The 16,514-nt window shown below is 43.0% G+C and overlaps 1 protein-coding gene across 6 annotated transcripts in view; it reads right to left on the bottom strand.

The window, feature by feature from the left end:
• LOC126917235 (one cut domain family member 2-like) overlaps positions 1 to 16,514 on the bottom strand; it is a 216,368-nt gene that overhangs the window by 198,034 nt on the left and 1,820 nt on the right. For 4 of the 6 annotated variants that reach the window (XM_050723924.1, XM_050723927.1, XM_050723928.1 and 1 more), the window contains exons 1-2: positions 15,094 to 16,514; positions 1,987 to 2,094 (exon numbers count right to left, since the gene is read on the bottom strand). The exon at positions 15,094 to 16,514 is cut by the window's right edge. In XM_050723924.1, coding sequence (XP_050579881.1) covers positions 1,987 to 2,094; positions 15,094 to 16,514 — 1,529 coding nt within the window. The remainder of the gene's footprint in view (positions 1 to 1,986; positions 2,095 to 15,093) is intronic. The other 2 variants (XM_050723930.1, XM_050723925.1) reach the window with 1 other exon arrangement.

Raw genomic sequence — 16,514 nt, 5'->3', positions numbered from 1 at the left:
TTAATAGTAAATGTAAAAATGTATGTCGAATTCTGTTTGGTGAAATTTTTCGTAAGTTGGTAAGTCGTAGTTAATAGGTAGAGGATTGATCGACGATCGATCGATGGCGGCTACCAGTCAGAATTTTCAATGAGCATGATCGATTGGGGTATTTTCAGGGAGGATCCGAAGAACTTGAGCGATTCGCGGGATCAAAATACTGCACGCCCAACGGAGCTTCGCATTATTCACAACGCCTCGATGACGACTAGATCGATAGAAAACGGGGGCCGATTAATTAATTCAATTGTGCCAGATAACGCGGATTTTCCTTCTGTCGCTTGAAATCGCGCGCTCCCCTCTCCAAATTTGAATTTTTGGCGCATATTTCAATCTACGGAATATAATCTCGATTTCTTTCTTTGCTTTCGCCGATCATATAATTTTCGTCACAAATTTATGGAAATTTTGAACGTTAAAAGTGCAATTTTTTGCTATAGCGAAATCGTTATTAGATCCACGAGACGAAGACGTGTTACTCCGGTAATTTTTGACAGTGATTCCATCTATAATGATAAAAATGTGAATGATACAAATAATTTCATAAGGCAAATGAAATAATGCCCTTTCCTTTAAAAAAAAAAAAAAGAAAGCTATATATCATTCAACCGTCATTTGAAATATTTTCGAAATTAGAAGTTTGCTTTTCTCTTTATCTTAATGTTCTCCTTTTCTGTACAACCTTCTGCACTACCTTGACATTTCGTGTACGTTGCGAATTTTTAATTGTACGCATGTTTTAATAAAAACGTTAATATAATAGAAGCGTATATATACTTTCTTTATCGTGCAAATACCCATATCTTTATATCTTTATTATATATTTAATTTTTTCCAATTTTGAAATCGAAACAATGACCATCCTAACATTTTTGGACGGTTGTATCTGTATATATTTTCACTTTTATCATGCACAGACTATCGGAATATTAAAGCCTGTATAATTTTTCGAATATTTATATCTATCGTGAGATATGATGAAAAGGAAGTTTTAACGTTTTCAATAGCTAAAACGAATTACAAGGAATATAATTTCATTGAAAAAATGAATAATGTTAGATGTATTATAAAATTTAGAATATAGAAATCTATGTATCCTTAATTAATTCGAAGGCGAACAGACAGCTCGTTCTAAACCCAAATAACACTGGTTAATTTCTAACGGGACAGCGTTCGTTTGATTCTTAGCCTTTTTTTCAGAGAACGAAAATTCACGACCCAATTTATCAGCTACCGAATTATTAAATGGTTAGCCTGAGATTATACGCGACAAGGATCGTTTGAAATATCGATCAGACCGAAAAATCTATATGAATGATACATATGTTGAGTAAAACAGGAAAGGCAATAAAAATAAAAAGAAAAGGATGAGAACGATATGCCTTGGTTCCCCAAAAGCTTTCACCCACGATTCCACGCGACGCGACGCGACGTAAGATATCAATAGCCGATAAAACGCTGGATCAAGCATTCGCGAGAATCTACTGTTAAGATGGCTGAATGATAAATCTAAAAGGGCTTTAAAATGGCTACGCTAAGGATGTAATCGTTTATCTAGCTTTTAGATTTATTAAAAATATTTAGGAGGACAAGATTTTGTGAATAATCGCTAAGTTTCAGAGGTGATTGGACATCGGAATAAAATTCTCGCGATTTCGACCAATAATCTATTCTTTGTGACATTTGCAGCTTCTAAGGCGCTATAATAAAAACATTACAAATGATTCCTACGTTTTCTTCCAATTATTTAAATAAAGCACATTTCTACTTTCATCATCAGCTCATTGGCGGTGAAAGGAAAATTCTGTTGCGACGAACCCTCGACGAAGAGGGAAGGTTTCTTTGGGATAATCTACATAGTTATATTTTTATTTGTCTGTCTATCTATTTGACGATGGAAGATGTGTAATTTAAGTAAAATATTAAAGTGATGTATTTTGATATTACCATATGAGTTGTGAAACTGTTGGTGATGAGACTCGAGACCGGTTCCTGGGTGGTGGATATCCAGCATGGCTTCCGGCTCGCCTCCGCTTTCAGAGCAGTTGCTCAGGGCTAAAACCAAACCGATAGACACACACCTTGCGTTTAAACTTCAAATCAGTTTGCGTTGGTGACGTTCCGTCATAGCGCGGTATACCCTCGCCTTATAATTTCTTTCGCGTCTCGCTCACACCCGCGCTTTGATTTTCGACGCCTCCCTTGCCCTTCGTTTCATGCGTGAAAGTTGAATTTCTTTGCATTAAAGTTAAAGATCGAGTCAAAATTTGTTGAACTTTCAAATTATCCGACACTCGAAATTTCAAATTTTTGAACGTCCAAAGTTTACAATTTTCAAATGTTGGAAATCTAACGCTGGAATTTTCGAGTTTCGAAATTTTCCCATGTTCCCATATTTTCAAATACGATTTTCAATGTTCCAACTTCTCAAATTTTCGAGTTTTTCAACTTTCAAAAATTCCAAGTATTTACATTTCCAAAATTACACTTGGAATTTCGAATTGTCTAAGTGTTCTTTTCTAAATAAGCTTAAGAACCAAATTTACGACGCGAATCTTCAGCAAAGAAAGGAACGAAAAGATTGCAGAACTAATGAGACGCCAGGAAACGATTCAGATATTTATTTCGCGCCGGGGTGCAGTTAAGGGAAGGGTGAGACGACGAAAATCATCGAGAGCGGTGCGGCGCGACCGTTTCGATTCTCTCTCTCTTCTCCGATCGTTCTTTCTCCCGTAGTACGTGACTTCGTTCTCCGTTTCCTTGTTCGAACAAACTGAAGAAAATCGGGAAAAGAGACAAAACGTGCCGAGAAAGAAATCATAAAACACAAAGCAGGGGTATGTCACGCGTTCGCTTAAGAGGTACTCGGTAACTTATCGATACAAACTAAAGGTTGGCCGATCGAGGGCGTCTTCGAAGCACGATCCTTATTTCATTATCGAAAAGGTGACTTATAATTATAAAATCAAACATGTTCTACGCTCATCGTTGCAAAATATTGATCTAAAAATATTACATTTTCTCGTCGTTATGCAAAAGATTCTTCCATCTCCACGCGTGTCCTATTCGTTACTCGAAAACTTCTAGAGATTCTATCAATACCAAAGATCGATTGACTAACTCGTCATCCCGCTCGCGATAAAATATCATCTCTTTATCGCGATTCGTAGCCGACCTCAACTTCGAAGACACCAACCGGTTGACATTATACTTTCCAAAAAACAGTTCACTGTAAAACTGAAAAAAAAGAAATAGAAGCAACAGAACACAATAGAGTGGTAAGAGAAATGAACAGAAAAAACCAGAAGGAGAAGGTAGCAAAGGGTAGAAAACGAATCTCCATCGAAGATACCGGAAGCGGAGGGAGCGATCGAAGGGAAAGAGAAGGAAGGTGTTCGCGGGCAAACTGAAAGGAAAAGTCGGCGAAAGAAACGCGGAACGAAACCATTGCAATTGCCGATATCGCGAAACGTAGATCGATTCGTGGTGCGTGTCTTTGTCTATCTGTTTGGCTGGCTCGAGACGAACAGGTATTCGGAAAAACGTGTTCCGGCTGTTTGGGACTCGATGAACCCCACGAGATATCGATTTCACGCTTGACGCCTCGAGACCAGGCGTGTTTCTTTACAATTTCGTCTTTTCTTTCTTTTTCCTTTCTCTTTTTGTCTTTTTCTTTTTAGCTTTGCAGATTCTTCTGAGACCAGCTCGCTGCGATCTTCCATGTAGACTTCCGATCTTCGAATGATGACGGGGGGCATTCACGAGTGATTCTCGTTGGTTTATTTTATGGGATGTAAGGAGAAAAGGCGAGTGATCATCTCGAAGAAAATAAATTGTTTTTTTAAATCTTTTTACAATCTCCTGATGCTTTTGGCAACTGTACAGAAATAACCAAGATTCTATAGAAAGAAAAAGAGACTACGCTGAACATTGAACATAAAATTTAATCTAGATGTAAGACTTTTCCAAAACACACCAGTCTGTAATGCTTTTAATTGAGATATAAATCTCCTTTTTACAAGGGTTTGTCATGTTGCGAAAGTTGAAGATATTTCTCCAAGGGATGTTTCTTCTCGTACCAGATAATATCTATAGTGGTATGGTAATCGATGACAAGGATACTTGGACCCAATTAAACGAAATTCGAAAGATAAGTTTCTAAACGAAGTATTTAAACCGCTTCAGGAAGTGCGTTCTCGAGTCACCCCTCGTAAGTTTCTTCGTTTCAGACGAAATTGAAAGACACTCGATCATCCCCCATTGTGTCTTCAACGAACGTCCCGAACAATTTCACCAACCAGTATTGAATAATCATCCGGATATACGACGAAATGATTGTACAAAGTTGTAAATTGTTCCCAAGTCTGGTCCGCGCTGGAAACTCGGAATGAAGGAACATCTCGCCTTTTTTTTTTTGAGTTCATCGATAACTATCAAAGTTAAATAGAATAACAACCAAAGGAAACGAGACGAAAGTCAAAAGCAATAAAACTAGTTTCGTGATGATTGAGATTGACGTCTCGAAGAACGCACAAATTCTAATCAGAGATATTATTACAGATACGTTATTATAATTATAGAAATCGTTTATTAAGGAACGAGCCGGCTAATCGGTGCGAGACAACGAACTACGACCCTTGAGAAACGCGACTATCCTAAACTCACCCCTAGAATCCGATGTTCGATCACGAAATCCACTTGAAATTGTCGTTTCGATGTCGCAATAAACAATTTCCATCGAGGCACTCGAACTCAATCGAAGAAAACCTGAATACGACGAGAGTCGCCTGGGGGTGGAGAGGGTTACGACTGACAAGTTCGAGTCCCGATCTCGACGTTGAATAACAGCCATCAGCGGCTGGTAGATCCGGCGAAACGCGGCGCGAACTAATCATTAACCGTGCGCGCGAGTGTTAACACGAAACGGAACGGGAACGAGCCGGTGCCGCAAAAAGAGTCGAGGGCCGACGCGAGCTTTCCTTTCCTCTTTCTCTCCTCTTTGTTACCCCTCTTCCTCTCTCCTTCTTCCCTTCTGCCCCTTCGCGAAGAATCATCCCCCTTCCACGGTGGTGGTACCAGCCTGTACATACGCGAGTCACGTACGTAACAGTAGCAGACTGACATGTATGCCTCGTAACAGTAAGCCGGTTCCCACTGAGAACCCTGTTACGCTACGTCTACGTGCTGGAAAAGAGGGTAGAAAGCGAGAGACAGAGAGAAAGAGAGAAAGAAAGAAAGAAAGAGAGAGGAAGGAGGGCCGCTACAACCTCGTGGCTGCGTACTTGTGTTAGTTTTCTCTCTCTTTCCCTCTCTCTTTCCGTGTGTATGTGTGTATGTGTGTGTGTGTGTGTGTGTGTCTGTTGCAAATGCGATGAAGAGAGAGAAAGAGACTTTGTGTAATACGTGTTCCGCGTGGTGTACATAGGCATATACCGCATGCATGACGTGGAGGATGAGTCAGCTCGCGGAAGGCAGTTTCAGGGAGAATTCATCACGAAACTTTCCGGAAATATTTCTCCCTTTTTTTCTCTTTTTCCTACGCCCAACCCTTGACAGGAGATTCGATGATGTTCGTCGCGAAATCGACTTCGTTAGCGAGTTTCTTTGAATAGATTCGATGACACTTTAAGGTTTTTTTATTCCTTTTTCTTCTTTTATTTGTTCTTTTGTCGATACGTCGAAGACTTTCGTTTTAGGTAACTTTAATCAGGATATATGGTGTCCCTTTGAAAGTTTCAGAAGGTTGAAGAAATCTTTGAAACTTTTATTACAGTAGAAGGTACATATGTAAATTATTGAAGATTCTACGGGATGAACGACATTTTGTAATTGCCGGAATTTGTTACTTTCCAGGTTTGAAAGAACTTTCGAAGCTTAAAATCTTTCTACGAATTCGAAGAAAGATGATACGAGGATAATATTTGGAAAAGTCAGGCGAATTGCTCAAAGTTATCGCGGAAAGAAAATTCGAAAGAACTCTCGTAAACAACGGGGAAGATTCGACGTTTTTCGTTCTAGATCAAGGCGAGTCGCTTCTGAAACATCGGAACGAGAGTCGTGACTCGCGACCATCACCGGCAGTCAATGGCACTCTTTTTTTTCTTGGTTCGACGCGAAAGAATTCTTGTTAACGTTTACCGAGCCGTGTCGTTCGAGGAGATCGGGCTTATCGTAAAACATACCAGTGTCGCCTTTCGTTTATCAACGACCTGAGTGAAGTTTAATTCGAGCCGCGCTTCCAGCGACCGCGACAATGCCTTCGCGAGAACGCGACGTGAAAATCAACGTTCATAGCAGGAACAAATACATCGCCGCTCTTCCTCTTCGGTATTTAGAGAGTTACTTTGACTATGATCGGACATGCTCGATTCTTCGATACTCGTTCGATAATTTACCACCTGACTAAGTCGACAAATCTATTTTGTCTTTTTATCCGTCTATATTTTGTTATGTGTGTTACCTTTTCATCGCAACACTATTTACATAAAATAATCAGAGAAATCTTAATCATTTGTGGCAAAATTGGGATTTTTTCATTTCATCACAAATTGCGACAAAATTCGAAAGAACATTTAACACAATTACTGCGAGAACCACTAAAACTCCCTAATGGAAATCGGATAATTTAAATCTTTTCACTGCGCCATGAACTGCAACAAAAGCCATAAGCACATCTAACCTTCGTTATATCGCAATTACAATGAAAATCACATTCCCTAATCGAAACCAGAAGAATCGTAGGAATTCCCTGATCGAAACAAAACCTCCAGCACGATTCAGAAATTCAATCAACCGACAAAACAAGCAATTACAGTTTTTGCCAGCTATCAAGTAGTCAAACTACGAGCTAGCAAACTACGTGTCCGAGAATTCGACGTTTACAAGCAGCTCCTCTTTCAGAATTGAATTCTTAGATTTAATAATCAGCTAGGGTCATAAAAGGTGAAACGAGAGGTGGAAGGTCAGGATTTTCCTAGGCCGTAGATCGACGTAACAGCTGTTCCAGAAAAGGTGTTCGCCAACGTGACATCTGCACCTTGGTTCCCCTTGTGGCGGCCATTCACCGCTTATTTACCGAATAGCCTTTTCTTTCGGTCGACGGCTATCCGAAAACAAACTTGCTCGACCGGGATGCGATTCTGGCGCGTGCACTGTCGGCTCTGGAAAAAATCGATTTTCCCAGGGGGATCGATGTTTAATGCCCTCGGTAGTCTAGGCAGTTTCCATCGATCGATTTCGTGCCGCTTTTGAATCGTGACTGCCCTCGTGCTCGCGATGTTATATGTATGTATAACGTTGCTTCTTCGAATTGCAGAATCACCGATCGATAGTTTTGAAATGTAAAATGGATAAAAAAGATACTCTCTGAGCTATATACGAACTGTCAAAGAGGTTGGAGTTTCTTTTTTTTGTAAAAGGTCAAATTTTGATTAACGAAAATAGAGCAAATTATTATTAAGTTTGCAATCTTTGGATATATCTATAGTTAAAAACAGAGGTTTCCAGAGAAGAAATCGAAGCTTCGAGCTTTGTGAAAGAATACCTCTGACCTTTTGTTTAAAAGGATCGCTTTGACAGATATATAGATCGAGATAAAATTCATGGTGTAACGGGATAATCCTTCGTGCGGAGTTAAACGGAGAATCGAAGGTAATATCATCGGTTTTCTACGGAGGTGATACACTTTTGAAATTGTTCGTTCTAGAAATCTTTAAACATTAACTCTATAAATGTAATGTTTGTAATGTAAGTAATATTTATACAAGGGAGCTGTTTTAACGCCTAAGAAACTCTCAAGACTCGAAAAGTATCGTACTCGATACAATTGTTAAAAATTATGTATAACACGACTGAATAAGCGATTCATTCGCAAAGTACATTCGGTACTTCGATGAGAAATAGTTAATGAAACTAATGAAAATAATTTAACTAAAAGGTAGATATAAATAAGGAAGCTAAAATAATCACCAGTGGAATTTGCAATGAGATAAAATATCCGGGTTCCTGATGTTAATAATTTTTCGTTTCAAACATTTCATTCTAGACAGATTTCCCATGAAATTTATTTTTCTCGGTCGTGTCACATGCCTAGCGAATGAACGATATTCTTTCGCATGGAACATTTCGAAAACATCGTATTGAAATACTTAAATTTTTGCGAAACAAACATCTGCCCTGAATTTTACCGATAGAAAATGGAAACGAAGTTTGCGCGAAGCCAGACAGGATGTCACACGAAAACGATGGCCTATAGGCAATTCAAGACGCGCGGAATTCACTGGCCATGCGTCAGCGTCACGTACGAATCGCACATGCGAGCGCATGTATGGCCTCTTTGAACGATCAGTGTCGTGTTTCGGCGCGTGCTGCGATCACGACTACCTGGAACCCGTTTCCATCTTCCTCCTGTGTTCGTTCAACCTCTATGTTCATCCCAACGATATTATCACGGGCTAGAGTCGTTTGAAAATTAGATAAATTCGTTCAGACAAAGTTAGCGAATAACGATGCCAATTTGGACTAGATTACGCGAATTAGAGATTGAATTATTACGTCATTTTCCAATCTCTTGATCATGTCGGAAATGACTAAGAGACACAGCGAGATTAAAGATATCACAGCATTCTTTCCCCTTTTTAGACAAAGAGAAACGCGAACAAGGATTGTTTTCCTTCTGAAACTTTCAACTATAAAAATGAGATTTTTTCACGGTGAGCCTTGACCACGTGCAACGTGCTTCGAATTATACTTCAAATGTATATACTTAAAAATTACATTATATTTTCTATACCGGAGAGAGTTGAGTTTTATGAAAAATCCCAGCGTAGTCGGGTTTCGGCGTCTTCGATTGTTATTAATAAACGAAGCGGTCGCCATGCGCATAGGGGACATTCTATACTTGGAAAAGGAGGAATCTTGCGAGGGAACAGGGGAGCCAGCACGTTGAAAATAATTGTCCTGTGACTACGGGCCGGAAACCGCGGCGGTCACCACGCTGCGCGTCCTCTTCGTCGCGTAAAAGCCCGCATCGATTGCTCTTTATTGTCCGTGACGAGAGGAAACGCGTTTCGAGCACCAACGCACGTGCTTCCACGAGATTTTTCACTACGCCAACGATGAATCTTCTCTCGATATCATTTTTTCCCTCTGTTTTTTCAATCGCAAAAATTAAAAGAACGCTTTAAAGAACTCCTTCTGCATCTCCCATCGCTCTTTGATCGGTCACAACGACTAACAATTAGGTCTCTATTTAAGAGACGAGAATTTCCATGCTATCGTAGAGGCTTTGACACAGTGTCGTAACTCCGAGTAAATACTACCTAAAATCTATACACCGGCACATCCCTTCCACGCGAAGAAGTTTCACCGGTAAATTACCATCTCTCGACAGGACTCCGGTGGCAAACTCGCAACAGCCCAAATCGAATAGAATCAAAACGGGAGCAGCTGCCAGCAAACGGCCACGAGGGCGTTATCAGGAGCAGCGGAATCGAGGTCACAAGGGAGCACGAGAGAGACTCGAGGGATCCACCTTCGATTTTATGGAGCAGATCGTGAACGCGGAACGAAAACAGAAATACGCGAATGAATAGACAGAAAGAAAGGGTGAGGAGAGGTTCGCAGGAAGTGATCCTTGCGCGTACGAGAACGCATCCTTGAAACGAGGCGCCGATCTCTTGAATATTTTTCCTTTCCTTTTTTATCTTTTTTTTTTTTTCTTTTTCGTTGTCGCTTCTCGGAGCACCTCTACAACGACGACAGATGATGTGGGTACCACGAGGGGCCGTGACGTCACTCGTCCCCGTTGCTTACGGCAGTTACTGCTTACACGACCGTTTTCTCTCTCTCTCTCTCCCTTCGTCCCTCCCCTCCTATTCTCGATATCTCTTCGTTTCTTGCCGCCATTTCTTTATTCCTTGCGTTTCGGGCCTGCGAACGACACCTTTCCAGCCAGCTGTCACTCGCATCTGTAATTTCTTTCGCGCGCGAGCATCGCGTGGCCACGATTAGAACCGGATGGGATCTGCTGGCATGCCTGCACGATCATCGACTATCTAACAATAAGCTTGAAAGTAAGCTCAAATTTTTAGATCTATCCCGATCAAATTTTTGGCATTGAATCGCTGAAACTTTGACGACTGGTTGCACAAAAATTCTGAATTCATTCAGCTTGAGTATTTTGGCCGACTTTTAGCTGAGTCAATTCAAATACCCAAATTTCGATGTTCTCAATGTCGGAAAAATATGCAAAAATTCATATCACAGGGATACCAACAAATAAGACAAAGGTAAATGTAACCTCGAAGCTGTAAACTTTGAGCCACGAAGATATCCGAAAATCTAAAACCAGAAACCCAAACTAAAAGTCTAAACAAATTAAAAATCCGTCTCGTATCGATGCTTGAAACAGCGAAGTTGATTGTAAAATCGGGAACCGCTCGGACGACGAATCTGGCAATTTTCCCTGGGCGAAAGTTGGCACGCGAGCTGAAAGAGCACCGATCACGGAAACCGAAATCAGAGACGCAGTTACGAGGACGGATAATGACACATCAGGGTGGGGAAAAGTAAATACGTGGACAGGAGAGACCCGCTGGCTCTGTAACTAATGTACCTGACCCGTTTTAACGATCGATAACACCGGTGAACGCGATTAAGCGCAAATGACAGTCAGAGGCAAGTCAGAGACAGTCATTATCGAATAAATTTCGATCAGTAGCTGCCACGACTTCGATAAAAACGAATTTCCAATATAAATTCCGGCGATCCTTTCATTCGTCTACTTGTTCGTAAAACTAAAACCCACCTACGTAAATCGCATTAGATTATGAACGTATATGCAATTTCGCATATTTTACTATGTTCTTACGAATATTGAAGGAATGGAATGCTAGTAGAGGTTTCATCTACCGCCAAATGATTTATCATTTTCGATCTTCGTCGATGCTGTTTCCTCTTGGAACGCGTGTTACAGGCATAGTTAATGAAGTTTAAATTAGAGGCTTGCTTCTTTCAGGAAAAAGTCGCCTCAAGGTTAAAGGCTGAACGGTAATGAGGTCGCCGATGACGTTTCTGCGATCTACGAATAGATGGAGCACGGAAAACGAAGGAAAAAAACACGTCGAATGTGTTTTTACAATCGAGAGAACAATCGATCTTGGCGTTTGCACGAGTCGTCAACGATACCTTTTCTCCCGTTAAACGTTGCATCGCGTTATGGATTCGCGGAGAGATACGCTAGAAAAAAGTGGAGTCTTTGGATGAAAAAAGATACGACCGCGTTCTATAACCATGTTCGACCGAATTTTCGTATCGAAATTAGACCGATCGAAAGTCTAAATTGAATTCGCTCGTGAAGATTCGGTTGGCACAGCGTCGAAGGATCGACTGGAGTACGGTTGAGAAAAAAGAAAAAGCTGGTGAATGCGAAACGTTTGTTGCTTTGGAGTTCGCGGCACGATCGATACGACTATTACTACAGCCGCGCGTCCATTATTGCAAGCGTACAAACCGAAGATACGGGGACTGGAATTAGCACCGCTTTCCCATCGATCCTCGCTCTGAATCATTTACGAGGCCGTATACATAACGGCTGTGCACGAGTTGCCGCGAAACGAAAGCGTTCTTAGGTATCGCAGTCGTCCTCTTCATTTGTAACAATCGTAGTTTCCTTGAGGAAATTTTAGCTTCTAGTTCTGAGAAAACTACGCGTTGATGAAAATGCGAAGCAAAATCAAATATTTATGTCGTACGATCAGCTGACCAAAATTTCGACTAACGGAAACTTCAAAATATCTGCCTTGAATAATTCTCGATAAATTTATTCGTTTCCATTTGATATTTGTTACATTTTTCTGTCACGATACTTTCGTATTTACAGAAGAAGAATATTCTGGTAATTGACAGTGTGACTGAATTTATCGAAATTCCATTTATTGGAAACATACGAATATTTAGACAATTTTATATCTTTATGAACGCAACTAAAGAAATAGAGGCTAAGCAGGAGATTTATTTCATCTATTATATATTATAAAGATTATTTTATTCTAAATATTTTATGCGTTTTTTGAATATTATATACATTTTCTCATTTATGTTTCTCATAAATGCATAAGCATCCGCGGTGTATTTATTGGAATAAAATTATTTAGTTATTGTTCTATTAAACGAACCGCCGGCTGAATTTATTTATCGAAACATGAACTGCTATTGTTCTGCCCTCCTTGATTAAAATGTCTTTATCTACCACTCGGAAACTGAAGGAACGATTAAAAATATTGGTCATTATTTTGCAACAACCTATACATATAATGTAAGCTTATTTAAAAACAGATGAAAAATACGAGAAACTTCAAATATTTCGATCGATATGTACCTTGAAACTAGAATATTTTATTTTAGAATGGCAGTATTGTATAAAATCCAGTTGTATAAACCGTTGCCCCGATGCGTGCAGATTACAAATAGAAATAGAATTCTATTGCACGCAAATTTCTTCAAGAAAAATGACAAGAAGAATCGATCGAGGAATCGAATAACCTTTACCATGGGTTGTCTTCCTAGAAAAGGGGATGACTGAGATCCTGAGGATTCCCAAGGGGGTGACCGCCTGTGTTTCGCGCGCGCGCCACTTTCGAACGTGTTTTTAATGAGACGACACCAAGACACTTGGAAACGGAGCGAAAAAGAAACGTGAGAAACAATGGCGGGGACTCTAATCTGAAGGGCATTGGATCGAACCCTTCTTCTCCCAGCATTGTTTCGTCGACGAACCCTTTGCTACTGCCACCTTTTCTTCCACGCTTTCTTCTGGCTCCCCGCTCCTGGCCTTTCCGCGACCCTTATGCGAGGCTTTAAGGAGCGAAAGGGAGAATGGAGGAAGCGCTTCGACTGGCTACAGAATAGTTACTGGCCCCTCCTCGACATTATCTTTACGCCTTTGCCATCGTACAAAAGGAACGGCGGAAAGAGGGTGAGAATAGAGCTCGCTGCTTGGGAGAAATGTTTGTCCTCCCTGTACGCGAGTTTGCTTTTCTTATTTCTGACCCCCTGCCATCTCTGTGTCTTGACCTTCTTTGCTATATACGCGACAGTTGGAATCAGAAAAGTCATTTCTCGTCTGAAATAGCGACTAGTTTTGGTCATTGGGATTGATAGCAAATAGGGTCAAAGATTTGGAGTTGAATAGAGAAAATTTCAGCCGATATCAGCACAGCTATGACTAACGTTTACGTTGCGTTGCGTCTATTGTATAGCAATAAGTAATGTTGCCATCGTGGCTGTTGATTCGAAAATTGATGACGTTTTTGTTTTCGTTTTCGTACGTTATCGTAAAAGACTTGTAATTAAAAGGAGAAGACAGACAATAGTCAATGTGTTGGAACAGATGTTACTACTATCGTTTATTCTCTGTTCATCTCCTATTCCCCTGTAATCAGAAAATGACTCTTTCTATATATACATATATATATATGCCACTACAAGAAGATGATTAGAAGTCAGAGAACCTATTCGAATTGTATAAACTAAAACCATGAGCCGTTGAAACTTAGATCATCAATCAACGATTCGCCGGGTCATTAAACCTCGTTACCTAAACAGACCGAGAAACCAATACCCTGCGTCAACATCTCCTATTGAGATCCCACCGGAATTTCCAATAGCCGCTATACAAGATTGCAATTACAAGTATTTTACCTCTAACCGAAACGAAGAGAAGAAATCTTTTATGAAATAATAATTGTAAAGAAAAAATTTTCACGCACCATCGTGAAATCTCGATATCGAAGACCATTGAAAGAAGACATTTGCGACCAATGGAAAATCTCAAAACGATGGAAATAATTCTGTCATCGAGTGACTTGTTCGAGTAAAAATGTGAAAGAAGTGGCGGAAGGGCGCACGCACCGGCGCGAAATCACACAGAGCAGAAGATAACACGCTCCTCGGTTGGACAGGGTACAAGGGTTGTCGGAAGGCGGGAGAGGGGATGGCGGACAGCGTGGCGGCGGCATGGCGAACATGGCGTCGTCGAGGTCGCGTCTGCGCCTGGCCACGAACACCGCGTGACCACGATCAATACCTGTACGCGCTGTTGTGCCGGGGCAAAGGATGTTGAATTCGAAAAGTGTTATTCCGCGCGTCTATCTCTGAATGATATGGAAGGGAACGCCTCTCCACGTGGGTGCCACGTGTGCGCTTCCGCCCGCGTCTCTTACGCGCGTGCACGCGCTCGTCCGATTTCGTCTGGCCGTCTCCAAAACACGGAGACCGCCCTGCTTCCTCTCTTTATCCGTCCGTCCTCCGACTGTCCGTGATCTCTGTGATTTTCACGAAGCCACCACGTCCTCTTGTCACCCGGACATCCTTCGGCGTATATGACAGTTATCCTTTGTCGTATTCGTCGTTCCAAATAACGATATAAAATAACGATAACGAATAAATAACGATCGACATTCGATCTTGGGATCTTCTGAACGTTTTAGGGATCAAGGGAGAATAGAATTATGACACGAGTCGAACAGAATCTGTCGAACAGTATAAACTAGCTTTCTACGGAGACGTAGTACTTCGAGAGGTTTTGGGTAGCTTGGAAATATCCGAGCAAAACGCGACTCGACGTGGAGCTATAGAAACTGTTTGAGAAGGTGATATATGTACATATCTATTGAGCGGATTGGCAAGCATTTCGCATTCGCGATTGGCAAAGGTAAGATCAAGTATGAAGGCAAAATTCGAGGCGGGAATCATAACGAAAAGATTCCCGAAGCGAGCGACACGCTGGATCCGTCGCGTCGCGGGGAACGACAACGATATACGCGTGAAAGCCGTAAATCAGGGATTAGACCGCGTTCACGGATTAGACGCGCGCGCGCGCTCGAGACGATAGCGCGATTTTGTTTCTTCTTTTTGGTTAGAATATAGACATAATATATAATTATAAGTATATTTGCAGACACTGTTCCAGTTAGAGAGGTTAGCAAAGATAAAGGTGACGAGAAAAGGAGTGTGTCGCTGTATCATAGGAGATATTTCGACTGAAGGACTAACCTGCTAGCCGCAAGGCTGACATTCTCTGAAACTCTGGCTCCTGTAGCCATTTCCACATCCGTCGGAAGGTCTCGCGGCCGCTCTTGAGCTTCGACCACGGCTTCGGATTGCGCAGTAGATCGCTGAGCGTGCCCTGGCTACGGCACAGGACCCTCTGGGCGAATATCGCTTGCGGTATGCTGTACCTCTTCAATTCGGCGCTGATCCTCTGCGCGAGTTCCTTCGTGTTGATCTCCTCGACCTCACCGGCCCCGTTGCCGGGTGGCGGAACGGTCTTCATAACGACCGAGGTGTGTTGCACGTGCTGCGTGTGCGATATCGTCTGTTGCGGCATCGACTGTTGCTGTTGCTGCTGCTGCTGCTGTTGCTGCTGTTGCTGTTGCTGTTGTTGCTGTTGTTGCAGCTGGGCCTGCATAGGTGGTGGCGAGGCAGCGGGCACCGAATGCGTGGGCGGGGAATGATGAGAAGGCGCGAAAGTGGCCGTCGCCGAGACGGTCGGCGGCGAAGCTGGACTCAACGCCGCTGGGCTCTGCTGCAACCTCGGCAAAAAGGCCGGATCGTAGTGAGGACTGGCGGACTTGTGCGGCGAGTTCAATCCGCTCTGACTGTAGGCGCTCTGCGGCGACAAAGGACTCGGCTGGAGGCCCGCGCCCGGAGAAGGATAATTGTGCGGCGGCGACATGCTCATCGAAGGCAATTTGTCGTACGCGTACGGCGAGCTACCCATCCCGAGGCCGATGTTACCGAGGCCGTTGTTTTGCATGACCGCGAAACTACCGGTGACGCCGCCAGCCGCGTGTGCACTGTATACAAACTTGTCGCTCATCGTCGAGATCGGCGGTAACGGCTGTAACGGCGTCAGGGTCGCGTAAGAGGAACCCGGACTGAAGCCAGGCGGTGACATCCTTTCCGCGACCGAGGTTAGTGTCTGATAGGTCGGCTCCGGCTGCATCGCCCTGAAGTCCGTCGCGTCGATCATACTCGCGACCGAGACGCTTATCCCCGACGTCGGCGTTAGCTTGCCCGGACTGAGGAGCTCCGAGTCGGCGTCGCGCGAGTCCACGTCCACGTCCTGAGGTGGCACGATCACCGACAGGGACTCCCTCGCGTTCTGTCTACTACCACCACCGGCACCACCTCCACCACCGCCACCGCCGCCACCACCGCCACCGCCACCGCCGCCGCCGTTTCCGTTGCCACCACCGGCGCCACCGACGGCACCTCCGCCGCTGCCGCCACTGCTGCTGCTGCTAATGCTGCTACTGCTGCTGCTGCTGCTACCACCACTGCTACCACCGCCACCACCGCCGCCACTACCACCACTACCACCACCACCACTACTACCGCCGCCGCCGCCGCCGCCGCCAACGCCGCCACCACCGCCGCCAATGTTACCGCCACCGCCACCGCCACCGCCGCCG

The sequence above is a fragment of the Bombus affinis genome, chromosome 6 (genome assembly GCF_024516045.1).
Source record: "Bombus affinis isolate iyBomAffi1 chromosome 6, iyBomAffi1.2, whole genome shotgun sequence".
Lineage (NCBI taxonomy): Eukaryota > Metazoa > Arthropoda > Insecta > Hymenoptera > Apidae > Bombus > Bombus affinis.
Note: the sequence above shows the minus strand (reverse complement) of the source record. Positions and strands in the feature narration are given on the sequence as shown.